Genomic DNA, 24,494 nt, shown 5'->3' with positions numbered 1-24,494 from the left:
TTTTCTCTGATAAAATGCGACAACTTAAAGGGCCATGTCATATGTTATCCACCTAATATTCTACCTGTAAATCCTGCAGTAGAACAGGATATCTGAAAGGATTTTAATCTAAATCTTTCCACTCTTTTGTGTTATATTTAAAGAAAAATGTGAAAAATAAATAAATAATATATAATGCGTTCTAACGAAAATCTCAATTGTATTATACAATAATAAAGTATTTCAAAAAAATATTATAATTAATTAATGTATATGTATTATTATTATTATTATTATTATTCAAATCATATCATTATTATTATTATTATTGCTGCCTAACAATTTGTATTATTATGATTTAAAAAAATAAAAACAAAAAACGTTCAATACATTTATTTGATTGCGCTTCCTCTACACTTTCCCCCTCCATTATTCTGTTAAAATACCCTAATTTCCCTGCTGTGTGCGGCTGTGCAGGCTGAAGAATAGCTGATCCACACCGAGCTGAATGAAGTGTCGGTTTTCAGAGCTAACTCCTCCCCTACGGACGGGCTGCGCTTTTTCTTCCACTTGAACAACCAAGTAGTTTTCAGGGCGCATTCCCCGGCAGCAATGTGGAGGGAAAGGGCGACTACGTCCAGTTGAACATTTTTCGTTACACACTTTTATCATCCGGTTTTATTCCTCTTTTTGCAAACTTTGTTAGATACACCAGCGAATCGTGAAGAGAAACAAGCGAGAGAGAAGTGAAGAAAACTGCAGCCTGACCGTTTCGTGTTTTTTCTGTTGTTTTTTTTGTTTTACTCCAGCCATTGTTTTCTCACACATGGATATTAGGAGATGAAATCGGACGTGTTTCTTGCTCTTCTGTAAGCCTTCTCGGTCGGACTGTAGTTTATGTTGTCCCCGGGCTCTGTAGGAGGAGAGAGAGTCCCATTCCTCTGCAGCACAACACGGAGACACTCAGGGGCCACAAGTTGTCCACAAGCTGCGAAGGAGACCAAACTTTGCCAAGTTGCTGCGCATCCGGCCGTTGACGCCAAACGCGCATCGATATTTGTTTCATCCCCGTCGTAACTTTTACTGTGGATTATTATCGCCAGGCTCGTCATGGACCACGGGAGCACGTTCAGTGGTTGAGAAGGGGCGTTTGAAACATGAACAGTTTCTTGTAGTTAGTTTACTACTCCAGTTTGGACTGATCCGATACACAAAAACAGTCAATTGTTATTGTTTCCCCCCTATCCTCGATACTATCTATTCTGCAAAAATGCCACAGCTAAACGGAGGTGGTGGGGATGATTTGGGGGCCAATGATGAAATGATTTCTTTTAAAGACGAAGGGGAGCAGGAGGAAAAGATATCCGAAAATGTGTCAGCGGAAAGGGATTTGGATGATCTGAAATCCTCCTTAGTGAACGAGTCGGAAAACAACAGCAGCTCGTCAGACTCAGAGGTAAGGAAACTGCACATGTAATACTTCTCATCTGCTCAGCACGAAGAGAAAATAAGAGTTTATGCTGTTGAAAGTTTCAATAGTTTGTTCCTCTCCGTGTGTTTTTGTTTCCCCTTGTCAGCAAGCAGAGAGGCGCCCCCAAACCAGACCCGACTTAGAAAGTTATGAGAAAGCAAGAGACTACTTCAGTGAAGGTAAAAAATGAAACACACTCATTGTTTTTGCTATATCTTATCAGTTATGTGGTCGTTTTATTTAATAACTAACACTCCTCTTCCCCTGCAGCACTGAGGAGGCAGCAAGATGGTGGCTTTTTTAAGAGTCCTCACTATCCTGGCTACCCGTTTCTCATGATCCCAGACCTCTCCAACCCATACCTATCCAACGGTGCACTGTCTCCGAGTGCAAGAACAGTAAGTGTCCCCGTGGATAATTCACTCTTTCCTCTCTTTTCCTCGCTCAAATTGCACTCTGCTAAAACTTCTGGCCGTGCGTAAAAGTTCCTTGTGCACTGCCAGACCGCCATATTCCCTCCGAGTGGCCTCTCAAGGAGTACTAACTACTTCTTTGTTCTTTTTTTGGGGATATACATTTCTCCCTGCCACCCGGCCCTCGCATTTGACAACTTCTCATTCGTCTCAAAGTTCAGACACATGACTCATTCTTTTTTTTATATATATATAAAATGTATGGCTACTCATTGTCGAAAATACCCTGAAACATGCTGCATCTTGATTATATTCTTAAAAGTGACCTTGCTTTGCTTGAGCTATGTTTTGTGCTACCATCTCTTACATTTTGTAGTGAAAAGCCAAAATATTTATTTTTATTTTAGAATAACAGGATCTTATTAAGTTGGTCACAATATTGTTTTGTCTTTTTCCTGTAAGTACGGAAAGGGTTGCTTGAGTTTGCAGGCAAGTGAGTGATAGTCCTTTTTAACCATACATGTTTGCACACCTTCTTGTGCAAGAATACAAAAAGTGGTCCCTGGAGACATATTTTACAGTCACAACTGTAATAATATGCTTTGACACACATGTCAGTGCAGTGTCTGTGACAGCAGTTGTCTGGAGACTTTTAAAAGTCTAGATAAGGTTGACAGTCTCTTAAGTACGTGTTGTTGATGCACTATGATTCATATACTTGTTGCATCACATCAGTTGTACACAAATCTCTAAAGGGGCTTTTAACCACTACATGGATTATTGTTGCATCGTTTTTATTTCTGTATAAGCCATACAAATCACATATTAAATATGCTTTAACAACAGGTTACTGAAGCATGACGGCGTTACAATAAGCCTTCAACAGTTGGTAACGCTACAAATGTGATTAATGAAGTCACATTAGAAAGTTCATAATAAGAAATCCAGCATTAGATTAAAAAGCGTGTTAAAGTATTCACAATGAATACTGATTACCAACAAAAATGCATGATTTAAAGCATTTTAACCAAAAATATTTGGATTGCTAACGCACTAAATACAATTTAACTATGCAAACTTCCTTGTAATAATCACTGCTGGAGAGCTGTGTTCCTCCGAGCTTGTCCATCCCCCAATCCATGTCACATCCCCCCAAAAAACAAGTACTTTCGTTAAAGCCTGGCAGGCATCTGACTGAAAAGACGACCCCCCCCACCCCACAACCCCCCTTTTATCTGTCTCCTTTTCACTGTTTCTGGCCCTCTCCCCTCGCCTCCCTCTACCTTCCATTCAATTAGAAAGGCGTTAGTTGACCATTGTTATTCTGAGCAGTCTTGATGGCTTCATTGGAGGTCCCCATTGGGGCTCATTAACTAAATGGCTACTCTGCTCACACTGGGTGATACATACCACTGTGGAGATTGCATATCTCGTTGCTTTTGGATGCCAGACTTTGTAAATGTAATCATATTTGGCACATTATAATATATAGTGCCTTTTCTTAGCAGGAAGCTTTGCTAGATGTCTTTATAGAATCAAGGAAAGAGCCTCACAGAATTTTTAGCAGCCTATTATCTAGCCTCTTCTTTGTTTTGTCACTTGTGGGTCTCTCGTATGAAAGCATTTCACCCCCTTGTGTTTTTGTCCAGCAAAGCAAAGTTGAAAATTAAAAACCGTTGTTCTTGTTACTTGAGGCAAAGTAGCGAATAATTGGAGACGATTTAAAATTCAGAGGTATAATCCCCCATATTAGGAAAAGAATAGAATGAGGTCAATGGGACAGGGTGAGCTGACTGTGTCAATCATCAGCGTGGCAGAAAACATGCATGCAGACAATGGCTGGCATACTTAGCAGACGTCTTAAGGTCCTCTATGTTGCTCATGGCTTAGTGGGAACGCAGTGAGATTGATGGATGAGGGGCTTCACATAGCACCTATTTAGGCTCGCATTCTGGGGGTCGGTTTATTTACACCTGTGGATGAAGTTCAATACAGTCAGATCATATTTACCCGTGGCTCGCAGCAATGTCTGGCAAACAACTTGGTTTAACACTGAACTGAACATTTATCACGCATCATCACCCTGTGGGAAAGAGCTGATTGGGTTGTGAGATTAAATTGTGCCCGCAGTGTAAGCACATTTTGGTTGTCACCTCTGAAAAACATTTCAAGTTTATTATAGCTTGTGTGTCTTGGAAAGCCCTGTAGGTACTGACGGATTAGTTTTATAAGTGTAGTGTGCAATGTGGTCGTGCTGCACAAGACACAATAAAGTTATGGCTTTCAAACAGATCATGTGAATCATGCCATTCTGATGAAATCCACTGCTTTCATATCCGGGGTCAAGTTTCATAGCTTTGTAAATATTTTCTGGAATAACTGATAGAAGCGTTTGTTAGAGGCTAGCTTTTTACATTTCCTGCATGTATCCATTTACAATTCCCCTTTCTGGTCTGGCATCTTTGTGATTTTGTGAAATAATAAAGCCATCTGAAGCAACATATATGTATACTCCTCACATATCAGCACTTAGAAGACACACGGCTCAATTATAGTTACGAGGTGTTGCTCAAGAGTCCTCATGCTGTGATTTCAGCCTGAAATGTGCAACATGATGAAGGATTTGAGGCCCAGGCTTTTAAATTTGGATGTGGCAACCCTAGCATGAGCAATGAGAGACAGGCCTACATGGGATCAGCACAGAGTTCCCCTGAGGACCAACATAACTGATTTAAAGCCTGCTCGGAGCTGACATTCTGCTGTAATCCACTGAGAGCTGAGGAGGAGGTTTTATGTTTGCAGAGATGTTCCTCCAGACTTCTTCCTGCTGTGGTGTGCGGGGCTAGACCAAGTTTTATCTTCCCTGACAAATCAAGCGTATTGTTTGTCAATTAATTTATGTGATTACCGCCTCATTGTTCCCGTAGTGACAGACTAGTGCCAGATTTAATTGGTGAGCACACACTCGGCTTGACGCCACCTCTTGCCCGCTTCATCAGCACTTTTAGATAACTCAGCGAGTACATCATCATCATCACTAAAGAGTGAAATGCCTCTTGTGTGTGAGAGGTTTGCACGTATGCGAGAGCGAGGTTAGCCACTCGAATATATCTTCATCAAATATACGCAGTGGGACTCCAGAGCATGATTGTGGAGTAGAAAATGTTTTGAGATTGACATATGAATGGAGAGCTTGTATAAGTCTGAACATGTCGCTGGCCGCGATTGCATGCCTCTCTGACTTCTTTTTTCTCCATTCTTTCTGCTGCTTTTTGGTGCTTAAAAATGTGCAGACAAAGAAAAGTCAACACAGACATTGTCCCGCTGAATAAAAGGGCCTCTCCCTGCATAAGCAAACGCTGTTTGTGTTGAGGTGTCTTTTCATCAGGTGGCTCACTTGGCATTTCGCTCACCATGTGTTTGTGTGTGTGAGAGTCTGCACACATGCAACCATGCGTGCTGCCCGTCTGTGTGTGTGTGTGTTTGAGTGTCGGGGGTGGAGGGGGGGTGCAGGTGAGGCTGTGTGGATACTTTGCAACAGAGGGAACAGTGTGCAGGGCTCACAGTCTGACAACCCTCAGAGTTGTATTCCTGAACGTTAGGGCGCAAATATTTTTTCAGCCAAGCACTGTGTCAACAGAGCTAACATTTTTTGACTAGGTCTATAGTTTTTAGAAGAGTTTTCCTTCAAAGGCAAACACATCCACATCAATTTAGTGGCACTGTTCAATTAAAAACAGATCCCGAGCAACCGCAGAAATGCCATCGCTGGCTGAGAGCCCTCGTCTGGAGTGATTCATTTCGATGATGAACTCAGTATTGGGGTTAAGGAAATTAAATTAGGGAAAAAAAGGGTTTTGAAATATTATATTAATCATGATTTAGTTTTAGAGGAAGGGCGTTGTTTGGATTGATATTTGCACTTTTAAAAAATAGAAGCATTTTAATTGATAACAGTTTGCAATGGTTGCGTATTTCAACAACTGTGTGTCTCAGCAAATGACTTTTTATGCTACGTAAGGGTAATCGAGGTCAGGTCTAATTAGTGCGACATAAAGCAACGCTGTTTAAAGTGGGGATTAGAAAGGAGCCTCTTTACCTGCCGTTACGTGTACAAATCACTCAAAGACAATTAAAGTCAGTGGATGTCATATCCTAATAATGTTATTAGCTTCAGTAGCTTCACATACACTTTCTCATGCAGTCTTTCTCATGCAGTTCATTTTCAGAGCGTGCTCACGTTGACTTCCTAGCATCATTTGTGTAGAAGTGTATGAAATGGTGTCAGTCCCGGTCTGTATCCTTCCCTCTTTGGTCTCTGTGGAAAGCCTGAGCTGGCGTCAATTCCTCCCTTTACCCCGTTCTCTGCTAGTTCACTACCTAAACCCACCCACCCGCCCGCCTGACATTAGAAATTCTGTTTATAGCGCTCTCTGGCTTCTCGCGTGCGTGGCCCATCAGGAGCATCTCAGCACCCTTTGAGGAAAGGATAACCAACATCTCCCCTCTCCAGCCGCAGACTCCCCCATGTTCAGTGACATCAATGAATCCCTTTGATGTGCCAAGACGAATATGTGTGCAAATGTGTTTTTATCAATTAATGTGTTTTTCTCATCCGCTGTGTTTGGCCGGAGTTTCTGCGCTGTTTGGTACATTGCTTTTGCCTGGGAAAATTAGAACTTTTGTTTGAGTTGAGATACATTTGGCCAAAGGTGAAGATCACTAATGCACCTTAGCTCACTCCAAAAACTCAGCTTTTCCCTCTGGCATTGAAGGAGTTTAAGATATGTTGTACGAACAACAACAAAACTCTTCTTTCAATAAACCAAAACATGTCTACATCAGGGGTGTAAATCTTTCGGTAGGACAAGCCTTGAATTGATTTAGATTCTCGGGGTCACAATACGCTTCAAAACAGATCTTCAATTAAAAGCATAATTCTCGATTGGAAACATATTGCCTCTTCAGTATGGGATTCTAATGTCAGGATATTATCCAGTCCGCCCTTACTGTCACTGCAGGGTTTAACCGTTACGAGAGATGACAGACGAGTGGAAGCGATGGAAAGACGACGCTTGCTATCTCCAGTCCTCCACATCTGCTCATTATCAGAAAGGTATATATTTTTGGCACGAATTGAAGCTCTGCGTGAGGTGAGGTGTGGGCGGTGGAGACACGTATCATGTGTCATGTGAATACCAGCTTAGTCAAGTCTGTTCTGTGGTCTTAACCTGGAGCGCGGGGGGGATTTACCAGGAGGTTAGTCAGACTCTCTCCCAAAGACTGACAGTCCTGTTGGTCCTGAAACTATTTCTGATAATCAGTCATTTGTAAATGAGATCTTTGCAGCTTCTTCTTGCTTTATGGTTATTCTTACTCTTTTTTGACATTGTTAGTGGATTAATTAATTAATAGCTTGAGCTGCAAATTCCAGATAATATTGCACAACGGCCATTAAAAAAGCAAATTATCAAAAATAAATAGGATTTAAAGTAGTGATTTGGGGAAATTTCAGTCAAAATAATGCAACAATTGATTAATAAACGTATCTACTTATCTCTACGCTCTATATGCATAATTGGAATAAACCACTTAAGATGAACTGATAACAGGCCATTTAGTTTTTATACGAAACTATCCTCTGTTGTTGGACTGTCCCAAATGTAGCCCTCTCATACCCATATATCTCCACGACTGTTTAGCTCACATAAAGAAATGTTTTACCTCTTTAATTGTACCTTAAACGCTTCACTCCATTCTAATAAAACGTGATTGTACAGCAGGAAGAGAAAGAAAAAGCCCTAAACAGGATTTCATCAGTCTGGTATTCAAAGCAGCTGTTTTCAGTTTAGGCTCTGCAGGCATCAGGAGAGAGGGAGCGAGAGATTGTTGATGAGATGTGGTGGTGGTGGTGGTGGTGGGAGCGTAAGCTGGGGCAGATACGGGTCCTGCATTTCTTCTTGCCTGTTATCCCGAGGTGGGCCGGCTTCCAGACCCAGAGGCACTCACTTATCTGAGGGATTCTGTCTCCCACAGAGTTTCTTCACCATGGGCCACAATGCTCTACCTTTCACTTACAGTCACAGGCCAATCAGCAAACAGCAGGAGAAGTATCACATCAGGCACATGTTGCATCAGTAATACTAAGATCTGTATCAGGCTTTGCTTCAGTTCACATTGAGCATGTTCTCCCTGGTAAAGGCCATGTCTTGCGTAGTATCTGGGAGGTTGCAGTGGTCATACTAAATTAAGAAGTGGATGGATATCCGTCCAGACTGAGGTTAGTTGACAGCGAGCTGAGCAGCTGTTCTCCTGGTTGAAGTTATAAATCAGTTTGGCTGCTTCCCACTGAGGTTGTCCTGTAATGGTGGAGCGAGTTAGGATAACCGCTGCGGCTCACATCCCCTGACGAACGCATGTCAACCCATTGCACACATGCAGCATACTTAACTATAACCAGTTTATGGTTATTATGGGAAACCCCAAAGTTAGTTGGATGATAACTTCCCTGACACGTTCCTCCTTTATTTATTTTATGGGGCAGTATCTATCTTATACTTGATACCCATGGAAAAATCTAAACGTACATTATGCTATAAATTCACAGCTGTAACTGGTGATGTAACCGATGAGGCCTAAGTGCCATCTGTAATCTGAATTTAGCTCCGGCTCTAAAAACACAAGCAGAGTATGTAATGGATCGTATGTTTAACTACATAAATCTTAAACAGAGCCACGGGGTTTTTTCCATGTTTAATACATTTATATGCCCTGACACATGCTACTATGCAGTTACTTTGGCTTTCTTTGTCTTAAATGCAACGGGAAAATATTAACTTCGTTTTTAAATAGATAAAATGTGTTTATAATACATAACTAATTTTGTCTTTGTCTAGTGTGTAAATGTTTACTCTCCAAGTGAAAGCATAAGAGCATACATAAAGTATAGATTTTAATTTAAACAGCCTAATTGGTGGCAACATTATGATGAATTAGTTTATTCGTAAAATAATTATGTCATTGTCATGACCTATTTGATTTAGTCATGAGTTTGTTTTTTTATCCGTTTAAGTTAACTTAAGGTTACGGGTAATTGCCTGTGATTGTTTGTGAAATATCATAAGCACAATCTCCCCACAGATCAGCATGCTCCTCGTCCTAATATTGATAAGAACGTGACCTTCGGGTGCCCTTTGCTTCCCCCAGTTACCCTCATAAACCAATTGTACTTGTTAAGAAGTCACAATGTTCTGCGGAGCAATAAATTCAATTAAATCCGAAGTCAAAGGCACTTTCATTTAAAAATGTGTAGCCTCCTTATCTGAAACCAGACTTGTGGACCCTGTTAGAATAAACAGCAGAAGCTTCTAATATGTTTTACTTTGGCCACAGAATAGCACTTTCTCCTGACCTTATCTTCTCAATTTCAATTTATGAGGTAATGAAATGTTGATTACCGTAGTTATGAGTAATGGCTGTTGTCGAGGACCTTGTGCTTCTCAGACACAAGACCCTGTGTAGAGTTGAGGGATTCCCCCTGCTTCAGATGATCAGCATGATTAGATATCTTTGTTCTGAGATTTTATCACTTGACATACTCAAGTTTTTCCATTAAAATGTGTATGAGCAGGAGGTGAATCTTGATGGGATGATGGACATAGAAGCGCTGGAGGGCATCCGCTGACATAATCCCTCATCCATTAACATGGCTGTGCACCAAATCCCTACAAATGTGACGGACTTATTTGCTTCTAACGTAGAGTAGCTACATTAGGAAAAAAAGATCTAATCAGCCCTATATGACATGGAGTAGGCCAAGGAGCCCTTTTGTTTGATTTGTACATGGGTTGGAGGGGCTGGCTATTGGAAATCCCTGAAGCAGGCTTTAGGGGCAGGTCTGATTCTCGTGTGAAATGGGAAGGCTCTATAGCTCTCGGCTGACTTGACTGGGGCTGTATGGGTGTGTTGGCAGGGGGAGCGCCGGCCATGAATAGGGTCTTTGACTACCTCAGACTTGCCCTGAAAGGCAGGACAAAGACCCTAGGGCAACGGCTTAGAGCCTCACAGCTGAGCTACAGAATGCTTGCCCCAGTCTTCCTCCCTCCTCGCCTGATTTAAATACTACAGTGGCTTTCAGCATTCTGGCGACGGAGGTTCGCATTCACCTCGGCGCATTTTTACCATCAACTTTCCTCTCTTCTGTTTTTGTTTACAGTACACTAATGCCAGAGCTGTTTGCGTAATCCATTGTATGGAATCCATCGGAGCTGCTGGTGAATATGCATCAGTGACTCTCTTAAACCCGCAGGAAGATTAGCCTCATGATGTTCGTATTAAGCAGAATTTATTTGGATACAGACTTAACTGCTGGCATATGTGTGTATCACCGCTAATCACAACTCCACTCGTTAATTATGGAACTTTTCTGCTTATCTTCGTGCAAGATGGTGATGTTGGCGAGTGAACAAGACGAGACTCGGTGCACACTTCTAATTGCTTGATTCTTTTTGACGGATCTGCACAACTCGTCGTAATTTCTTTCCAGGGGGCAGAATAAAAAGCCATAAATCTTTTCTGCGGAGTTAATGGGGTTATTTGAGTCCTGTCCAGACACTCTCTCCCCACAGAGTGTCTAGTTTCAGATGTCACTCAGAGCTTTGTTTGCCCCCCAGGGTGAAGGGTTAGAGGTCAAGGTTCAGGGCCAGTTGGCTGAGTGGCCACAAAAGCCCAGGTTTCCCCTCCACACATCCGATCCCTTCTTCCACACCAGCCTGCAGCCACAATGAAGGGATCAGTTTGCAACATTTGTCTTTTCCTATTATAACCTAACATTTATTTTAACTTATGTTGAAAGTCTAATTACAGGGTTATAGTTCAGTTTCACAATGAAGTCGTAAAACTGTCCTAAGTTTACGGCTTGACTTTAATTGTTTCTCGTGGAAACTTATGTAATTATTCACTTTTGGAATGCTTGTGTACCATTTAGTGTACAGCTACTGTGTAAGCACATTATAACCATCATTAAATTGGTATTTTTTGCACATCTTGAGAATGTATTTTTCTGGGATTCCAGCTTCTATTCACGCTTTCTCTGTCAAAAATGCACCTCAGCAAAATCTCACTTGGAAAAAAAAGTTTCTTTGTTCCAAACACCTTAGAAAGTTTGCAAGCCCACGTCTCCGCCTGCATCAGCCCCCACCCACAAACTCAACTTTTCTCCCGGCCCCACCACCACCACCCAAACATGTCCTCCAGCCAGGTTTATCATGCCGTTTCACGCAGACCAAAATTGCAGCTGCATGGAGAACAATCTGGAGCACATTAGCTCAGGCGCTGTGATTTATAAATTGTTTCTCAGGCCATAAATCCCTGCTGTAATTGTGCACAAGCACCCCTCTCTTTCTCCAGTCACTCCCCCTTCGTTCTCTTTCTCTTTTTCCCTCTCTGAGCAGCTTACAGTTCTTGGGTTAACGCTAATTGTTTGCAGAAGTGTGCAGTTTGGATTGAGTGGAGGTTTGTTGCATTGTGGCATAGATGTGGGGCTCGCAGAAACAGCTCTTCATGAAAGATAAACTTTACTACTTTTTTTTAACACCGTTCGCAAACCTCTTCTGTCACGTGGTGTGAGCTAAACGTCCAAATCTGGATGTGAGCATTTTGTCTTCAGCTCCATGTTGCTGTGGTTCATGCGCTGCATTCCTGAATACTGTGTAATTGTAAGGGGCCTCTCCTAAAGTCTGTCCCTGGGAATTTGATATTTACAGCAGCCCCTGATCGTAATCACCTTGCCGTTTTCATTAGATTCTATAGAAACTGAAAGATAGCAGCAGCTGTATATATTGTTTTTAAATAGCATGTCCAGCCTTGAGTTCAGAGTGGTCTGGTTAATGTTATGAAGACATTTTTCTGCAACTTATAAAACTGGAACAGCTCATATTTAAATGTTAGCTCCTACAAAACATCTGTCTTCAAGGATGTAAAAAAGTTATTTATTCCATATAGACAACGCCAAAAGAAATTACATATCTTGGGTTTCCCTTGTTTCTACTCCATTGTTTTGCTTTCTAGAGACCTGATGAACCCTGAAGAGGTGGGGGACCTTATGACCCCACCTCTTCCCGCCTTGTGACTCCTCTAAAGGCTTTTCTTAAACTCTGTAAACCTATACATACAGAAGATATATTATTGGCTAAGTTTCAGACATGTAAGAACATCTCTAAAATTGAATGTGAATTAAATGGACAGCCAAACAAATGGCTGGATCATGATTTATCACTCAATATCACGACGCTCAGTGTGCCAGTAGATTGCAGACGAATGACTTTTACAAATATTTTAAGGTATAAAAATGTGTTGGCGACGTGCCAGACCTCCGTGCTGTCTGCTGACAATACGCATAACTAATCCTGGGGAATGTCATGGTAGTATGTTCTGCGATTTGTGGCACACTGGAAGCTCAAAACTACTTTTGCTAATATTTTCTCATTCAATTAGATGCTGTGTTACAGATCATGGCTCACATTTGATATGAGATTATTATTCCCCAAATAGAACATTTAAATTGTATTTAGTCTCATAGAAATAGCAGAGTAGAGACATTTGTAGCTTATAACCTAGTTGAATCAATTTAAACGTGTTCATTTTTTCTGATATGTAGACAACAATAGTCATTTCAAAATGCACAGGAATTTAGTTTTAACTCCCAACAGTTAGTCTCTGTTTCCCTGCGAAAGGGCCGAGTGTCGAAACATACCTGAGGCATGTGAGTGTATGTTTGAGTAAGACAGAGCGGGGGTTGGTGGTGGTGGTGGTGAGGGGGGGGGCTTGGTGTCGGGATGGGCGGAGAGGAGACGGAGAGTGGAGTGAGTGGAGTTAGCGGTGGGGTGATAGGGATGTCAGATAGTAAAAAGTGAGATGAGGCAGGGCCCAGGAGTCTGGAGAATCGCGCCCGGCACTCGGAGAGCAAACACAGGAGGCATCTGCAGGCAGCTGTGTGTGGGGGGAGGGGAGGCTGCTGAGGAGAGGGGGGTGTTGGTGTGGTGGTGAAGAGAGAGAGAGGGAGAGGAGGAGGTGGGGGGTGGACTAGCAGAGCGAACACAATCAGCCCTCTGTTTTCATAAGACTTGTGGTATGTGAGAGCAGAAACAAATGTGTTTAATTTAGGCCCTTTTTCCCTCCCTCTTGCCTTCTCCACTACACCCACTTATGCCCACCTCAGTCTTACAAAACTGACTTTTCCCCTTCAAGATGCCTCTCTCCGCTGCTCTTAAGAGTAAAAAAAGAAACACTCGCCCTCTGTACCCTTGTCATTAAAAGAAAAAAAACTTCTAGACACACTTTTAACAGACTTACACACATTTACTATTTCGACGGTGTCAATATTTATCTGCAGTTTCTGGAAAAAGAAGAGAAAAAGATTATTTCTATGTCTTAGCAGAGAGTTATGAGTGATTACCCGCTCTGTGGTATTTACCCTGTTCAGTGTGTGGGGTGCATGCTGGATTATTGCCTCCTAAATGCCTTGGCAGGAAACACTGTATTATATTGGTAACCCATGCTGTCTCCAGTCAATTTGTGTTCGGTCATAAACGAAAAATTCAGGTCTCACTTGTGTGTCATTGGCGTAGACTTCGATGCACACCTCCACCCGAACACACACACACATTTCATTTCTAAGTCGAGCTTTACTGTAAACATCCAGCAAACCACGAGTAACCACCTCGTGTTCTGGAGTTAATTATACAGACGTTTACTGCTGTGAAATTCAATGAAATAAGGCTACTCCCCAAACAATAAAAAAAGTTTTGTTCCTGCGCGACTGGACAAACAATGCCACAGGAGACGGAAAAGGACGGCATCTATGACATTTGACCTGTAGTCCGTCTTGACACCAGATCACACTGACATTATAAGCGGAGCAGTGTGTGACAATTGGAAGCAGATCTCCCAGGTATACGGGAAACCACATAACTGACTGCACATAATTGACTTGAATATCCTCGCACCCTCCACTGTCTTTATGAGACAGCCTTGCTCTTACCAGATGCATAATTATTTTCTTGTGTGTCTAATTATACAGTGGGTTTTATGTGACCTGCAGTAGTGCTCTGTAACAGAATTACTCACTTATTCCTAAATGTAACCTGAATCAGACTGAACTGCATCTGTACCTGAGTGTCAATGGGACAGAATAAGAACAATGGCGGCTTTATTTGACGGACTCATACTGTATGAGCTCTAAAGCTGTGGATATAGAGGAAGCAATAACTCAGGATCATGTCATGCAAAGGGAAGAAAAAAATAAACCCTGATAGAAATAATTGCTTGAGTTGCAAAAATGCAAAGTCCTGCTGAAGTCGCAGCTCACTCACAGGGACAGAATGTTAAAGACACTCTTTAAGGGGGTTTATCTTGGCCTTGTATTTTGTTAATGCCGGTTTATTACTGAAACAGCAGTAAATTCACTCCCAGGACTTTTCAAATAAACCAAGTTTGCTGGCCAGCTTGGCCTTGTAGGCATAGGGAAGTCACGTGACACCATAGGCTTTGTAAATGCTGAATTTTGGTAATTATTTTCCGGATTTAAACAACTTTATTTACAGCTTATTTTTCTGATTACATTTCCCACATCAACATTTATTTCTTACGGTCCTCTAAACTTATTAAATGATGGAATTCAATTTGTGTTACATATAGACGTAAACGGAGCGGCAGGCAGAGTGTAACCATCTTGAAATCTTGGAAAAACCTTGTGGCCGTGTTTTCAGGACCTCCCCTGAGCGGCCTCCCCTCTCCTCTCTCCCTCTTTGCACTAATAGTTCTTTTGTGTACAAGAGCATGTTAAGAGGCCAATGAGCCTGGCCTTAATAGGCCACGTTGCCATAGAAACCACGGCACTCTGGACGTCTGACCTTTGACCCAGTTTTTTTTGCTGGCTGTGAATAAGAGTGCAGGACGACCAACCGGGTCACAATGGAGGCCCGGCAAACTGAGGGAGTGCCCCTGTCATAGTCACTTAACTTCATTCCTCTAAGGGCTAATGGACACTTCAAATGTGGTAGCCATTAGCCGTGCTATCTCCACTGCAGGCTTCTCACGGTTAATATAATGTAAAGAGACTGGCTGTGTATGTAACTCAAGTGGTGAGCGGAAACATGGACAAAAAGTGGTTCTTAGGTTTTATTTTGGTACAGCCTCTAATTGCAGCATGAAGCAAGGATGTTTTTTTTACAGAAAAATGTCTTCACATATTCCACTATCTCCAAAATATATTTCTTGTTTCCATCTCTTGCTATGTTCTTTTGAGATAGCTTTAATTAATAACTTCCTCCCTGACTAATCTGCTTACTTCATAGCGGACCGGATAATACGACATGGTCCCCATTCACAAAAATTTGCAGTGGCCCAGTAGTGCATTGTGGGTCTGACCAGCTAAACTGCTTGTCGTTTCCCCATCAATTACACAGTAATTAGCACAAAGGCTGCCGAGGTTTGCTTAAGAATTGTCACTGTAATTGCCTCTAATGTTGGTAAACAAAGAGCCTTAATGCAAACTCTGAGACAAGGCGGGGGCTACTTATCACATTGTCTTTGTTGCAAAGGCTTTAATTGTGTTTCATGCATAGATCAAGTTGAGGTGTCAATGGCCCCACATGAGCAGGTGATCTCAGCAGAGCAAACCAGGGAGGGCCTGAGTGTAGGGGGCCTGACAGGGCCATTGTCTGGAGTTGCTGTTCATATGGGCAGGGGACGGTAATTAACACCTCAGCCAAACAGCAAGCTGTGCGGCCCATTTGTTTTCTGTTGGGGGGTAAAAGAAAACAATGGGGAGGGGTTCTCCACACAGTAGGTGATTGACATTATCTGCTGGAGCGATCCACGGAGGCATTCCTGCTGCTCTGCTATTCAACACAAGGCTGAGCCATTTCACAAGCGTCTGAGCTGCCACTTTATACATATTTACTCTTTTGTTTGTTGTTTGACTTGCTCTGATTGTTTGCTCTTGCATTGTTGAGTTAATGCAATTCAGCATAAGACACAATAACATATAATCTGTTTTAGATAGTAAATTATTCCACATATAATCAGCAGTTTTTGCACTTAATAAATGTTTTGTGTGTAGTTTTTCACATTTTGTCCTCATTTATATCATTTTGTACTTTACTTTTTGACCGTCACTACGACTTCTCAATGCGGCCCTGAAGTCGCCAGACAGTAGCTAGAAAAGTTGGGGATTTTTTTTCAGGGTTTTTGGCAAAGTGTGTGACTTAGTTTGACAGCAAATGTCCAGACATCTGTCTCTTCTCCGTGCTCTGATGTTGGCCTGCAGTATGGCACCACACACTTCAGAGATGACAAAGACTCTTGGCTGTGTTTTCCTTCACTCTGTGAGAGCGATGTAACAATTAGAACCCAGCTCTGGCAGGCCACATGCCCCTGAGCATATGTTGCGTTCTCTCTGTTCAGAAAACCAAAGGGCTCCACTGTAGCTTTTTGGAAAATTTCAGTGGCATCACTGCCACCTTTGTCGCATCTGGGTCCTGTAAAAGTAGCACATTCTACTGAAGTCTATTCTGAGTGTTGGAGGCAACAGGGAAGGCTGGAAGACAATTAGAGAGTTATGAAAATGGATCAGCTAAACTTCTCTTTAGATACACATTTCCTTCAGTAGTCTGTCCGAGTCGATTTACCAGGCTTCCAGGTCCCATGCTGAAACAGGCATTGCTATGGGCCCCGACCATATGTCTGTATTTGTTTCTAGTAAAAATAAGGGCATGTGTAAAGAGTCACTAAATATCCTGCAGTAACATTGATATGAACTTTTTCAAACATTAAGTACCACTTAAGACATGCCATAACTATTCTTAAACATTACTTTTTAGTGATGTCTCTCATTCAGCTGTCCTAACTTTTTTCTTACACTTCCCTTGTGTCCTTTTTTTCTCACTAAAACACTGAGAAAGTTTTTGCTGAGCAGCACGACCCACAATTCCTCGCCTTTTGTTTCCTGAAACAACTCAAACACCCTCCCTCCTCCCTCTCTCCTTTTCCTCTCTGCCTCTCATGTGTTAGTGAGTGCTGCTGTAGTCTGGACTGGAGCTAATGTGACAGTGTGCAACTGGCATTACCTGACTGGATGTTTCAGGGACTGTGTGAACAGTTGCTCCATAGGGGCACGCTGGCAATTAAAAGAAAAGTAGGCGCTCGGAAAAAAAAGTGCCTGGGGGCATGTTCCTCAGTCCTGGCAGAAGCTGTCAAATAAGGGATGGATTGGGTGGGAGAGCCGGGGTGGGCACGGCTGGGCAAGACCAAACGCTCACAATAGCGCTCGTTTCATTTGTGGAAGGACTCATGATTGACATAGATTAGACAGAGAAAACTGCATTGTTTTGGATTTTCTCTCCAGAGAGCAGCATTCATTAGGCGCCATGCACACAGCAGAGTAAAGTTTCAATAGGGAGCTAGCAGCCTCTAAAAGCAACTGCCTCCTGACAGTTGTATGGGCTTGGGCCCATTAGTTGGAACCTACGATTCAGCCCTGAGCAGTATAGTGAAAATGAAGAGAGCTGATGTCAACTCCAAGAATTTCCCTCCTTTTGGAAGGGAAAGAGGGTCCCCTTCCCCCTGCCTCGGTGCTCTGTTGGACCCCAGCTGTCAGGAAACAATACCCTCTGCCTGCTCCGACAAACTCATTCCTGAAAATGTTTTTTTTCCCCTCCTCTCCCTTTCCCCCTCCTGCTATAATGTCTTTTCCATTTTTAACCCACAGCCATCCAAGCTTCCTTCCTCCTTACAAACCCTGAGTGATGAATGAAGTTTTAAAATCAGAACCTGAATGCATGACTCCTCCAGTTTGCTTGTTTGTCATCATTCATCCTGCAGCACGGGGACAAAGCTTTGCATATATTGAAAGTGTCAGACACTATTTCTTGTCTTATCCATTTGTCACATGTTTGCTATGGGCGGACGTACAACTGTTTGTGCATAGGAATTCATGAGCGCAACGCTATGTAAATAAAAATAACAGTATACATTGTAAATGAATAACAGCTGCATGGGGCTATTATGAAACCACCGCTTAATGATAGAGTTTATAAACCATTATATGCTATTAGCCATCCCAATTAATGAACTATGATTCATTTATGTCTCACACAACATGGGCCTGGACGAGCAAAACATAACCTGTCCTATAAAACCATTATAATTAATTTGAAATTGTACCGGAGAGAAAAATCCACATGCATGACAAGCCTCTGCGTCCGGTATTTAAACTGATCCATAAACCAGATGTTTGACCCGTGCTTTTGGAGCTCTGGCTTCATGCTATCTCCATAGCTGGAGGACAAAAAAAAATGTTCAGCTTGTTGCATGAAGCCGTAAATCACACAAACCTCTCTGAGTACACACAGCATTCTGTGGCAGAGCGGCGAAGGGACGGGCAGCGGTTAAATGGTGCAGGAAATCTTTAAGACATGTGAGACTAAACGAGGGAGAGCAAAGACACACAGACCCTTTATGATAACTTTGATACATGTGTGAAAGATAATGAGGGCGGGACTATGTCTGGGGTCAAAAGGCCAAACCAATGGAGTTAGCTCCGAGTCCGCAGCTCAACCTCTTTGCTGCTCTGTAAACGGGGCTTCTTTCCAGCTGTCTGTTCCCACCCGCTCAGCGACGGGCGCCCACAGCTGGCCTCTTGTTTTTCCTTGACAAACGGCAATTTCACAGTCCTCCACCAGTCCGTTGTGTTCACATCGCTCTCCCTGCTCTCCCCCGTGCCAGAACTCCCTGTCTGACCCCAGACACCATGTGGGTCTGCTACAGGTGTCTGAGGGATATCTCACATCATTCATCCCACTTTTGCACGCTTCATTCCCTACAGTCTAGTAACAGTAAATATTAGAGTTGTTGTTTTTGTGCAAAACAGAGCCTTAGATTTTGCTCACTTGGTCTCTTTATCAAGTGTATTTTAATGCATTTGGTTTAATCTTCTGTATTTCATATTTTGGTGACTGTTTTAACCTGCAGTGTGTCAAGTTTCTGTTGCCTAATTCTTCTTTATTCCTCTCGCCCACAGTACCTGCAGATGAAATGGCCTATTTTGGATGTCCCTGGCTCAGGACTAAAAGATTCCCGTTCTCCAACACCAGGGCATCTTGTAAGTAGTTACACTTCCATTAAAAACTAAACTAAACTTTGATTATGACTTAATCGAGTCAAAAAATGATTGTTTTGAAATTGCGAAAACATGTGTTTGACAAATGAGCAACATGGCTGGTTAAAAGAGAAATTTCAAATCACAAATTCACACACCGAACGACAGTGTGAACACCAGTTTCCCAACAAGTCCTCTGCCTTGTTTTGTGGCACTAACAATTTGTTTCCTCCGGGCTTCAGGACTTTAATCTAATCATAACAACTTATGTGTGGAACTAGTTTACTGCCAGCCATATAAATGATTTAATCAATCTATAACCATAATGTGGTTATTCCCAATAATTAAGTTATGTAAATCTACTGGTTCCCATACATCCATGTACAGTGCCCCCCCCCAAAAAAAAGCCCCTACAGTACCCGCAGGCAAACTGCTGATCAGCCTGTCTGTCTTTACCACAATAACTCAGTCTCCGCAATAAATCTCTCAAGTTCGAACCTCCTTGCCATTCTTGATCTTTCCCACTCAGGTGTGAACTAGTCATCATGGTGTCTCACCCGGGTTCGACAATGCGGGGCCTCAGCAGACCTGTTTGGTTTGTGGCTTCGCTGAGGGATGTGTGTTTGGGATTGAAAACATTAGATAACATGGACATCTATCTGGCATCTCACCTGCTTGATTGTATCGGGCGTTTTTCTGGTTCGGGAAGTCATGTTAATCCGAGCATGGAGCAAGAAGACGCTGTCACACAGCTTCAGCAAATACAGCCGTTGTGACTCAGCCTCCTGACCTGACATATCCCGGCTAGACGCGCTTGCTGAGTTTGTGGTTGATTCGCTGGATCCGATAATCGCAGCGATCCACATGACAAAGTCCTCATTGAGCGCAGTCAATGGTAAATTGTTGTGAAAGGAACAGAGTTTGCTCATGGGAATCCAGGACTAACTTGAGTCTCAATAGAAACCAATTAAATATATTTTATTAGAATAAATACTAACCTCTATGTGACCCTTTGGCTTCTTCTGTGGGAAAATAAACGGTGTGTTTTGTTGCAGCACACTCATTCTAGTTAGTTAAGACAATGTGTATCATAATGAAATCTTTGAATCTACAAAGTAGGAACACAAGAGAAAAAGTCATAACAATAAGTAGGATAAAAGCAGTTGGAAAAAAAAGGAAATGAAAGCAGATCGACAGAGGTGGAGTTCCCTGCTTGGATGTTTCTGTTCTGTCCTTCGGTGGTTCCTGCTACTTTTCATGTGGCTCAGTGTTTGTGCTTTTCTTTCCTCTTTCTTATTCTGTTTGGCCTTCATCTCTTCGAACGTCATTAAACCAGAAGAGCCTATACAGAGAGAAACATTGTAGAAGAAATGTGAGGGATCCAACTGTGTTCTGGCAGAAATCTTACTCACATTTTCAGAATAATAAGTAGCCTTCACTTTAGTGTGCTTAAATATGTACTTCCCTTAAGCTTGGTATCTTTGTTCATCTACCCTTTGTAATTAAATGTTATGTAAATGCTTTTATAGCTGCACAAAAAACGTCTACATTACATGCTTATAAGTTGCTTTGTATTTTAATTTTAAGTCATTACTTTAATGCTGTTTATTTTGAGTATTGAGTGCAATTGAATAACACAGGTCTCATAACTAGGCCGTTCGAGGGCAATCATCTTATATGAAAGTAATGAAACACTTACATTGGCAGAAAAAGATTATACAATAGTAGTATTGACTTAAAATGCAGAAGACTTTAATTTTAAAGGAGTATAAAAGGTTGGGAAACGTATTGAAAGTTTAACCAACTCAGATTAAACACTTAAATTGGCAGAAAAAGAATAATCAATAGCCTTATTGTATTAGAAATCATAAGACATTTTGAAAGGGGTATAAAAGGTGGGGAAGTTCACTGAAAGTGTAACGACTTTCAGTGTGTGAACTAAAAGAGGAAGTCGCTTGATCTGCTGACCTGAGACTCCAGGGTCACTTGATTAGTGGGAATCTGTAACACCGGGCGCGCTGTACTCCGGCCGCAGAGCACAGAGAGAGAACCGCCCCGCTGTGGCCGTGCCCCCCACTCTGGGCCAGGAGCCCATTGCCCCTCTGCTGCGCTGCTGCTGACAGGGAGCCAGGCTGATTATGTGCTCATTACTCCAGCGGGGGAGAGAGGGAGGCAGAGTGGGAGGGGAGCAGCAGGCTGGCTCCCCAGGCCTGCAGGCTCCCCAGGCCCCAACACTGCACTAATGAGAGCAGGGGGAGCGGATGGGCACTCGCGGGGGGCCAGGGATTACTGCCCAGGGCCAAGAGGAGCCAGAGAGAAGAGACACCAGCAGGGACTCCTGAAGCAGACCTGTGCTCCTGCAGTCATTCGGCAAGCATGTGTTGAATCTGACATTGTTGTTTTGCTTTTTTGACGGACTGGCACGGTTTGGAGTATCTGTCCAAATCTGCTTGTAAGCACATCTTATATGCGTGTCAAATATGCATAATGTTGGTGTACTGATAAGGCTACAGTGTGTTAGTGGAGAGGCATGTTCAGTCAAGAGCCTCTGCAGATTAACAAATAATCCACCGGCAAGCCTACGCATGAACACAATATTGATATTTAGACTTTTGAGACACATCACTCCTACATGTCTTCACAGTGATCAATGTCATTGTTTTCGGTGAATGGGGATCGCTTTCTTCTAATTCTGGCAAGTTGGAACGAGATAACAAGATGTTTAATAGAAATCGGAGCGTTGGTTGGATCCCAAAGTCCAGGGAAAGAGCATCCTGTCACTGCAGATTGGGTCCATAAGGCCTGTATGCTAATCAGAGCCTGCTCTGGCCTGAGAGCCTCAATTATTCAACAGACAGGTTTGTTTAGCATTCAGTTGGTATTGCTTTTGGTAGTAATAGGGGTGGTGGTGGGGTGGGAGGACTGGGAAGTAGGGAACAAGCTTTTCTATGAACGCACCACACCCATCATACATACACACGCATGCACACACACACACACACACACACACACACACACACACACACACACGAGCACCCCAAAACCCCCATATAGACCCCTGTGTTCAGAGGGCTGCCTCATCATGAATAATACATCAAAGGCGCTGCAGGGCCAGGTGATGCAGTATGGGTAACATGTCAGCCCATCAGTAGTGACCGAGTAGAGAAGAGGAGAGGAAGAGGAAAGGGAAGAAGAGGAGAGGAAAGGAAAGGAGATAATAGGAAAAGGAGGGGAAGCAGGAGGAGGTGCTGCTGTCTGAATCATGTGTGACTCATACTCCACAACGCACCAGTTCAGAGTCATTAACACTCTGCTAATAATGATGTCAAGGCTGCATGCTGCTCTCATTGAGGTTATCCAGTCACTTGCAGTCATTTGTCCATAATACCTATTCTCTGTGTCATTACAGAGTACACTGACTTGTACTGTTATTCTGAGTTAGGAGGAGCTGTGACTCTGTAATGAGGTGGAACTGACCAGGGTTATCTGCCATCACATTTGGGCTAATCTTCACTTGACAGAGACACAAGAATCCCTCTCTCTTTGTCTCAATATAGTATTAGCTTCTAGCATAATCAAGGTATCGAGGGACACGTCCTTTCAGCTAGTTAGTCCACGAATAGTTTAAGTGAATTGAAGTGGTAAGGTCTCGAGCAACAGCATTCCTGAGATGCCTTTTGTCTTGCTGCATGTGTCTGCGGCAATCCAACACTCTCAGGGCGATGTGACACTTTAAGTAGAGATATTAATTGGGAATGTGACGGGGGTTTTCTCCCTCAAAGAGATACATACACTTGCTTTTCGACCCATATTCCTTCAACAGACCTTTGACTGGGAGTCCGGTGAGAGTCTCTCGTTTTGCATTAGGCAGTGAACAACCGGGATCCATCATGAAATCAAAGGCTTTGGGAGGACTGCACTGAATACTGATCTGAGGTCTGCAGCCTGCTGGGCCACTGCAGAGACGAGATCCTCTTCAGAAATGGAATAAGGAACCGGCGCTTTGATTTCTAGTCAAACTCTAAAGCGGAGAGATTTAGCATCGCAGAGTGAATTCATTACATTTCACAAGATGCCGGCGATTAGTGGCAGATTTACCAGAGGATAAAATGGATGGACTGTATGTCAGTTAACAAATATTTATCCCAGTCCATGTTTGTGTCCATTATGTCTGTGCTGATTTTAAGAGCCTTCTGAATTTATTTAATCACCTCTGGGGATATTCCCTGCAGTAACATGACGCCGCCCTGCCCTCTATTATTTTAAGCAAGAATATAAATCCCATTGACCCTTTCAGAGGCGACGACCAGACGCAAAGCACACGTTGTCTGTGATGAATGGCATAGTTTTGGAGTGGTTGATTTTAAAGACATACGACACGGTCAGTCCCCTCTCACGTCCGCTTCCTGTTGGCGTTGACAAACAAGGCTTGGATTTCTCAGCATGCCAGGCATTCTTTTCACCCTGTCTTTCCTGGAGTTTTGAAAGGCCTCTGAGCCTCCCACCCAGAATCACCGAGCATAAAGACACACAAAGCTGCGGGGTTATTCAGTTTGTTCTAAGCTCTCTTCCCCATCGGCTGTTTGCCTAGTAATTCAATTCAGATGTGCAGGATCCAAAAACATGTTTGCTTGAATGAAATCCACCCCTCCACCCACATTGACCAAGGACTGTGCTTTTCTTAGCGCCGTTCCAAGTTGGACAACTAGGCGAGGTACTGCCACCTCGGTCTTTTTAGTCTCAAACCCTCTTAAGAGACAGACATCTTTTCTCTCAGCAACTTTACGCTGTTTTCTTTTCCTTTTAAACCGCCCTGTTACTATTTCCAATCTGCTCCTAGACTAGTCTGGGGTGTTTTTACTTGCTATCTGAGAGGTATGCTCCACTGCAGGCCTGTTTGTAACAAGTATGTCTATGTAAAGAGCATGATTTCTGTCTGTTGATGTAGATACCATCTGGTTCCAGGTTGCCCTTTATCTGTCCTATCACGTAGATGTTGTTTATATTTAAAACATGGCTCAGGTTCCTTGTGGTTTCCCTATTACACTTTACTCGTGGATCATGAAACCAGACGTATGAAGCTCTTATGGTCTAGAGGAATATAACCTCTACACATAGAGCAAGTGAAAGAAGGCATTGATATTTAAGTGTTTAGTTTAATTTATGTTTGCACAACTAGTGTAGTTTTTCAATTTAAAAAAAACACATCTCAGGGCTCTGGAGAACGTGATAAAGTAATACAGTTTAAAAACTGATTTGATTTACAAATGTTCTTATATAAAAAGAGGAATTTGCTTGATGAAGTAGCCATCTTTATTCCTTGGAGAGACAGTCTGGCAGCAGGTAGTATACGGGTTGGAATAGTTTTGCATATGTGCAACCTGCATACTTCATTTTTCTCCACATTTTTGTCGGCCGTGCTTAACAGAAAGACAGCCTGGAGTTGAAACTAGTGCCTTCAAACTTAGAAATG

The 24,494-nt window shown here is 42.6% G+C and overlaps 1 protein-coding gene across 2 annotated transcripts in view; it reads left to right on the top strand.

Moving 5' to 3' along the window:
• The first annotated feature begins 556 nt into the window (after positions 1-556).
• Positions 557-24,494, top strand: part of tcf7l1b (transcription factor 7 like 1b) — a 31,606-nt gene continuing 7,668 nt past the window's right edge. Inside the window, exons 1-4 of one of the 2 annotated variants that reach the window (XM_010772381.1) lie at positions 557-1,435; positions 1,557-1,629; positions 1,721-1,848; positions 18,944-19,024. In XM_010772381.1, the coding sequence (XP_010770683.1) occupies positions 1,250-1,435; positions 1,557-1,629; positions 1,721-1,848; positions 18,944-19,024 (468 nt within the window). In that variant the 5' untranslated portion in view covers positions 557-1,249. The remainder of the gene's footprint in view (positions 1,436-1,556; positions 1,630-1,720; positions 1,849-18,943; positions 19,025-24,494) is intronic. The other variant, XM_010772382.1, reaches the window with a different exon arrangement.

The sequence above is a fragment of the Notothenia coriiceps genome, unplaced genomic scaffold, assembly GCF_000735185.1.
Source record: "Notothenia coriiceps isolate Sejong01 unplaced genomic scaffold, NC01 NC01_scaffold00011182, whole genome shotgun sequence".
NCBI lineage: Eukaryota > Metazoa > Chordata > Actinopteri > Perciformes > Nototheniidae > Notothenia > Notothenia coriiceps.
Note: the sequence above shows the minus strand (reverse complement) of the source record. Positions and strands in the feature narration are given on the sequence as shown.